The 7,615-nt window shown below is 43.5% G+C and overlaps 1 protein-coding gene across 1 annotated transcript in view; it reads left to right on the top strand.

Moving 5' to 3' along the window:
• Positions 1 to 225: 225 nt before the first annotated feature.
• Positions 226 to 7,615, top strand: part of LOC132781737 (beta-soluble NSF attachment protein) — a 28,801-nt gene continuing 21,411 nt past the window's right edge. The window contains exon 1 of the mRNA XM_060786162.2: positions 226 to 471. Coding sequence (XP_060642145.1) covers positions 365 to 471 — 107 coding nt within the window. The 5' untranslated portion in view covers positions 226 to 364. The remainder of the gene's footprint in view (positions 472 to 7,615) is intronic.

Genomic DNA, 7,615 nt, shown 5'->3' with positions numbered 1-7,615 from the left:
GAAAGGGAAGGAGAGAGGGAGGGAGGGAAGGGAGGAAGGGGTGAGAGAGAAAGGAAGGAAGAAAAGAAGGAAGGAAAGACGGAAGGAAGGGAGGGAAAGAGGGAGAAAAGAAGGACGAAAGGGAGGGGGGAGTGAGGGAAGGGAGGAAGGGGTGAGAGAGAAAGAAAGGAAGGAAGGAAAGACGGAAGGAAAGAAGGGAGGGAGGGAGGAAGGAGGAGTGCCTCCCTCTTCCCTTTCCGAAGAGAGGCTGAGGCGGGGCTGGGAGGGCTGCTCCTCCTCCCTCTCCATCCCTCCATCTCTCCTCCTCCATCCCTCCTCCTCCGAAGCGCATCCCGACTCGAGCGCCGCTGCTGCTGCTGCCGCCATGGACGCCTCTGTGGCGGGCGAGAAGGAGCGGGAGGCCGTGCAGCTGGTGGCCGAGGCGGAGAAGAGGGTCAAGGCTTCCCACTCCTTCCTGAGGGGGCTCTTCGGGTGAGGCGGGCACCCAGCGAGGGAGGGAGGGAGGGGCCCTTTCCCTCGCCTCAGGTTTTGGCGGGAGGGAGGGAGGGTCTCCCCTCAGAGTTGCCTCGCGCAAGGCCCCAGAGAGGGGTGCTGCCCCCCAATTAGGAGAGACCAGGGAAAGAGGCCCAACTGGGGGTGGAGGGTGATGGTGCATTTTGGCCAAGCTGGGAGGCAGGGTGTCATGTCAGGTGTAGCCTCTTTCCTTTGCAATTCAGCAGCCAAAGAAGCCAAATAGGATCCAAACGAGGCCTTCAAAGATTTGAATCAGAGTTAAGAGAAACCCTTCCACACAGCCATACAACCCAGAATATCAAGCCAGAAAATTGCACAATATCTGCTCTAAACTCAGATGCTTGAAGGCCCTTCCACACAGCCCTATAACCCAGAATATCAAGGCAGATCATCCACAATATCTGCTTGAACTGGGTTATTTGAGTCCACACTGTCATGTAATCCAGGTCAGTGTAGATTTTGTACAACTGTGTGGAAGCAGCCCCAGTTCAAAGTAGATATTGTGGGTGATCTGCCTTGATATTTGGATTACTGGGTTGTGTGGAAGAGCCCCTACGCTGCCATATAAAATCCATAGTTTAAAAGTGTCTTAAAATATGGATATTGCAAAGATAAACCTAACATAAAATGGCAATGCCTTTCAAACCCAGGCCTCTTCTACACTGCCATATAAAATCCAGATTATATTATTTGAACTGGATTATATAGCACTGTAGACTCATATAATCAAGTTCAAAGCTGATAATCTAGGATGCAATCCCAGGATATAGGGCAGTATAGATCCAGCATTGGGGCCCTTCCACACAGCCCTATAACCCAGAATATCAAGGCAAGTCATCCACAATATCTGCTTTGAATTGGGTTATCTGAGTCTACACTACCATATAATACAGTTCAATGTGGATTTTATACAGCTGCGTGGAAGGGGCCTAGGAGTTTAAAAGTGTCTCAAAATATGGATATTGCAAAGATAAACCTAACATAAAATGGCAATGCCTTTCAGACCCAGGCCTCTTCTACACTGCCATATAAAATCCAGATTATCTGCTTTGAACTGGATTATATGGCAGTGTGGACTCAGGGCCCTTCCAGACTGGCCCTTTATCCCAAGATCTGATCCCAGGTTTCTGTTTATCCCAGATAATCTGGCAGTCTGGTTTAAGGCAGAAAACCTGAGATATAGGGCCTGTCAGGAAGGCCCTCAAGATAATCTAGTTCAAAGCAGAGAATGGGTATTATCTGCTTTGATAATCTGGATTATATGGCAGTGTAGAAATGACCTTAGGATATGAAAAAAGTTGTAATTTAATACTTTAAAAAAAAAGCAATGCTTTCCCATTCTTATACTCTTCTTGGCTTGACCTACTGTGCCCTAAATAAGTGGTCACTGCTGCGGTTCACTTCCAGGACCTTCTCTAGCAATATTTCTCAAACTGGGGGTCAGGATCCCTGGGTGGGTCACAAGGGGGGTACAGAGGGGTCTCCAAAGACCATCAGAAAATAATATTTCTGATGGTCTTAGGAACCCCTTTGGCAGAGAAGGCTGAAGATCTCCCAACCTGTTTGTCTTCTCCATTTTGGAAACAGAAGATGAATTCTCCCACCAAAAGCCCTCCTTCGCTGTGATTGGCTGGCCTCTCAGCCAAGGGGAGGGCTGTTTCTGAAACTCCAAGTGGGGAGGGGAGAGCAGGCATGCTCGCTTCATGGCAGTGTGGTGCGCATGTGCGGATGAGGGAGAGCATGCAAGGCTGGAGGGAGGCTCATGCCAGTGAGTCCCTTCAAGGCATGGGGGTTCTTTGTAGGAAGTTTGGCCCAATTCTAGGTTAATCCCAGCAACTAAAACTCCCAAATGTCAAGATGGCCATCCAGCCACTGCTTAAAAGCCTCCACCACATTCCAGGGCAGAGAGTTCCACTGCTAAACAGCTCTCATTCTTCCTAATGTTCAGGTGGTATCTCCTTTCCTGCTGTTTGAAGTCATTGTTCCACCTCATAGTCTCCAGGGCAGCAAAAGACAAGCTTGCTCCCTCCTCCCTATGACTTCCCCTCACATATTTATACATGGCCCACATTATGTCTCCTCTCAGCCTTCTCTTCTGCAGGTTAAACATGCCCAGCTCTTTAATTACTTACTTATTTACTTGGTCCCTTGTTGTCTAAGTAGGACTGTCTTCCAAGATCAGTGTACTGGTGGTGGGTCTGTAGGTGACTGTGGAGCCCTATTCTTGATCTGCATTTTCTCCCACAGTGAGGGCATTGGTTTCCAGGTGGAAGGCGGTCCCGTTTGGGGTTGGCTTGACATGCCTTCCTCTTGGCACATTTCTCTCTTTCGCCCTCCATTCGTGCCTCTTCAAATTCTACAGCACTGCTGGTCACAGCTGACCTCCAGCTGGAGAGCTCAAGTGCCAAGGCTTCCCAATTCTCAGTAGAGCTTGTTCTCCAGACCCACACTTTGCACCCAGCTTTTTGGAAAATTGTGGTTTTTCAGTTTCTTTTGCAGAAGTTTGTCAATATTTCAACACAAAGCTTTGAGATTTACAAGATTCCCACACAGGAATTCTGGTATTTTATCCATCTATAGTTTTGAGGTACCTTAAAGATCCCTAGATTTATTTTTGCATCTTCATTGTGTATCAGATTGTGTGTCAAATGAATGTAGGCAAATAACATGATTTTTTTCCCTAGTTATAAATGCCATTGCTTCATTGGTTCAATCATTAAAAACATGGAAAAAGTTCATTAAATTGCAAAAACTTTGTTTTTGCGGGACATCCTGCAGCATATTATGCTATAGTTTTTCAACGAATATCTCATAGAGTCTTGACCAATTCAACCTAATTGAATTGGTCAAGTTTCCAGAGTATAACAACTACTTTCAAAGTAGGTACCTCACAATTAAACAGAAAACAACACTTTCAAACCAGGAATAGATCCCCCCCCCCAAAAAAATCTACATAGTATACTAAACTATGAATCCTTAGCCAGTGTCAGCTTGTAAGATGTTATAGGATTCTTGTTCCTGGAGCAACATATTTAAGGGTGAACATGTTTTATTCGAAGAGACGTGTAGATAAGATTCCAGATGTTTAATTCCGCTAAATCTTGTATAACATCATACTACAGCACAGGCCCGTAGCCAGGATTTTGATTCGGGGGAGGTGGGGGCTGAGTTTGGTTCGGGGGGGGGCTGAGTCTGAGTGAATGAGGGTCTACCCTAGCAAACCTTTTGTATCGTTACCCCAATACCCCCATGCATGTGGGATATATTGAGCATGGTGATCAGATCATGATATGAATAAACATAACAGTTTAAATAATGTACCAGTAAGGCCTTCTCACAGACCACCATGAGAATTTCGGGGGGGGGGGGGGCTACATGCCTGCTACAGCAGGTGAAAAAAATGATAAATACCCTGGAGCTGGTCAGCCATGTTTCCTTTAGAACAAGTATAGCACAAAGAGAGGGGGGAGGAGCTATTGCATCGCATCTATGAGTACAGAAAGGAAACAGGGCCAAACTACAAAGCAAACATAGTATCATAGATGCATTCTGGGGCATGATATATATACAGTAGATTCTTAGTTAACGGGAACTCTTAAGCAACATGTAAAAATAAAATAAAGAATGCTTAAAATGAAATAAATGTAAGTTGGAACTTCGCACACCGAGCCATGAGTAAGCACACAAAAAACATACCATGCAGTATCATTAACATAAAAATTATATTAATATGCTACATTCACAAAGCTGTTGTTATAATAGAGCAGAACTGTGTTACATTAAGTTATGTTTGTCTTTATTTGTTTTAATTTGATTTAAATTATTTTATTTCACTATTAATATCCGGTCAATTAATATCCGGTCCGGGTTTATACTTTGGTATTGTATAGGGTATAATATTAGTTAGGCCTGTTTTTAATGGTAACTTTCAAGCAACCAGAAACTACTTTTATTCAGCATCTACTAATCCATGGGTGCCAACTAACAGAGAGCCTACTGTATGAGATGTCTTGGAGACAGAACCAAAGTTTAAGCACTAAATTAAGTTATGTTCATATATGTATCTTATACATGTAGCCTGAAGGAGCCCCCGGTGGTGCATTGGGTTAAACCCTTGTGCTGGCAGGACTGCTGACTGAAAGGTCGGTAGTTCGAATCCAAGGAGCAGGGTGAGCTTCTGTCTGTCAGCTCCATGTTCTCATGCGGGGACATGACAGAAGCCTCCCACAGGATGGTAAAACATCCGGGCATCCCCTGGACAACGTCCTTGCAAACGGCCAATTCTCTCACACCAGAAGTGACTTGCCGTTTCTCAAGTTGCTCCTGACATGAAAAACTGTAGCCTGAAGATCATTTTATACAGTGTTTTAAATAATTTTGTGCATGAAACAAAGTTTGTGTACACTGAACCATTAGAAAGCAAAAGTAGCACATTCTCGGTTAGATTTTGGTGTAATTTGGACATTGATTTTGGCATAAGGAATGCTCAAGCTGTGACAAATACCCAACTTTCTGGGATTCTGTCTACAGATGCTTTGGCCTGCAACTTCCATCAGCCCCATGCTGCGTGGCAGTGTTGGCCACCTGGAGAAGCAACAAATCTCTGCACCTCCTGCACATACCTTCAGATTAGTAGGACGAGGCAACCATCATTGCTTGCTGGCTGGGTTTCATGTAGGTTTTTGTCCAACATATTGATAGGTTGAAGACAGCTGAGTCCTTTGAGTATTAACGTAATAAGTACTTGCCTTTTTCCAGTGGTTCTCAACCTGTGGGTCCCCAGGTGTTTTGGCCTACAACTCCCAGAAATCACATCTATTTTACCAGCTGTTAGGATTTCTGGGACCTGAAGGCCAAAACATCTGGGGATCCACAGGCTGGGAAGCACTGCTTTATACCAAACCATGGTCAGGTGTGAAATAAGTCACCACTAAGGATGATTCTACGCAGTAAAATTAATGCAGTTTGTCACCACTTTACCTGCAGTAGCTCAATGCTGTAGAAAACTGGGATCTGTCATTTCATGAAGCATCAACACTCTTTGGCAGAGAAAGCTAAAGGCCTTGTAAACCTACAACTGTCAGGATTAGACAGCATTGAAAGATAGCAGTTAAAATGGTGTCAAACTGCATTCATTATGCAGTGTTAATACATTCCAAATTTTGGGTCATTCTTTGTGTTCTTGCACATATTAGAATAAAAATTCCATAAGCGTACTGGATGTCTTGTGTTTCATAGCTTAGACTCCTTTGTCTGCTTTTTTTCTCTGTCAACTGAATGTAACACTTCATGTATGTGAAAAAGCAATAAATGTGTTAGTCATCAGGGTACTGCAGGTTTTTTTTACTGCAAGAGAATAAATACTGCCTTCTTTGTCAAGAAATGGCTGAGTGTGACAGATTGAGGAAGTAGGAATGTCTGTCTGTCTGCCTGCTTGCTGTCTGTTCCACCAATGAGAATGATTCAGTTGGTTCCAGGAATGGAGGCTGTGATGGCCTGTATTGACCTCTGAAAGAAGCATAAAAATATAAGTTTAAATATTAAATGGCACTGTGTTTTGACGCTGGTCTATCTGCTGTTATTTCAATGTTAATGTATGTTCCTTTTGGCCATTTCCTTGTTGCCTTACCAATTGTATTCTCATCCACCTTGAGAAATCTGAAAAAGAGAATAAAATCTCTTTTAAAACTAAATAAAAACCATGTAGCCTTATGACAGAATTTTACCTAAATGAAAACAGCTCCCCCGCCCCATGTATCCATGATTCTGTATCAATGAATGCAACTATGCATGGCTTGAAAATGTTTATTTTTTAATTCCAAAAAGCAAAGCTTGGTTCTATTATTTTATATAAGAGATGGGGTTTTTTTTATAAGAGATGGGCCCCCTGGTGCTGCAACAGGTTAAACTGCTGAGCTGCTGTACTTACTGACTGAAAGGTGGTTTGAATCTGGAAAGTGGGGTGAGCTCCTGCTGTTAGTCCCAGCTTCTGTCAACCTAGCAGTTTGAAAACATGCCAATGTGAGTAGATCAGTAGATACTGCTTCTGTGGGAAGGTCATAGTGTTCCATGCAGCCATGCTGGCCACATGACCTTGGTGGTGTCTGCGGACAATGCTGGTTCTTCGTCTTAGAAATGGAGATGAGCACCACCCCCCAGAGTCAGACACAATTAGACCTAATGTCATGGGAAACCTATACCTTATGAGAGATGCTATTTTTTTTTGTACCATTGTATATAATAGAATACCAGCATCCATGAATTCTGGTATCCATAGAGGTCCCTGGAACCAAACCATGTACTGTTCCATAGAGCAGTGTTTCTCAAACTCTGCTCCTCCAGGTGTTTTGGACTTCAGCTCCCACACTTCCTAACAGGTGGTGAGCTAGCTATGATTTATGAGAGCTGAAGTCCAAAACACCCGGAGGAGCAGAGTTTGAGAAACACTGTCATAGAGTAACAAACATTCCTGCGTTCTAGTAACAAGATGTCTAGGAGAAGCATTCTTTCCACATTTTCCCTCTGGCAATGCTAGTTCTTTTTCATATTTATTTTTAATGAAATAAATTTAAAAACCTCACCTGTATTCTAATCTGTTGTTTGTAAGGACTTGAACCTAGTGATGGGAAGATTTCACCTCTTTTGTCGTCTCTTTCTTTTCAATCGGATTCCTATGTTATACAAAACAAACCTTACCGAAATTCTTCTCTGATTAGCAGCTTTCCTGTATCTGATTTCATAATCTGTTAATTCAGTCACATATCTGATTTTGTTCTTAAAGAGATTAGAACCTTAGCTGGAGCCAAAACGGGGTTTGTAATCTGGTATAATTAGTGAGAGTTTGGTTCCTTAGGAAAGAGGGTGTCTTTTGTGGAGAGAAGAGTGATACAGGTTGAGCATCCCGTATCCAGAATTTCAAAATACCCAGAATTATCTACCTGGGTGACTGAGATAGTGACACATTTGCTTTCTGGTGGTTCAGCCTATACCAACTTATGTTGTTGTAGGTTTTTTCGGGCTATATGGCCATGTTCTAGAGGCATTTTCTCCTGACGTTTCGCCTGCATCTATGGCAAGCATCCTCAGAGGTTGTGAGGTCTGT

The sequence above is a fragment of the Anolis sagrei genome, chromosome 1 (assembly GCF_037176765.1).
Source record: "Anolis sagrei isolate rAnoSag1 chromosome 1, rAnoSag1.mat, whole genome shotgun sequence".
NCBI lineage: Eukaryota > Metazoa > Chordata > Lepidosauria > Squamata > Dactyloidae > Anolis > Anolis sagrei.
Note: the sequence above shows the minus strand (reverse complement) of the source record. Positions and strands in the feature narration are given on the sequence as shown.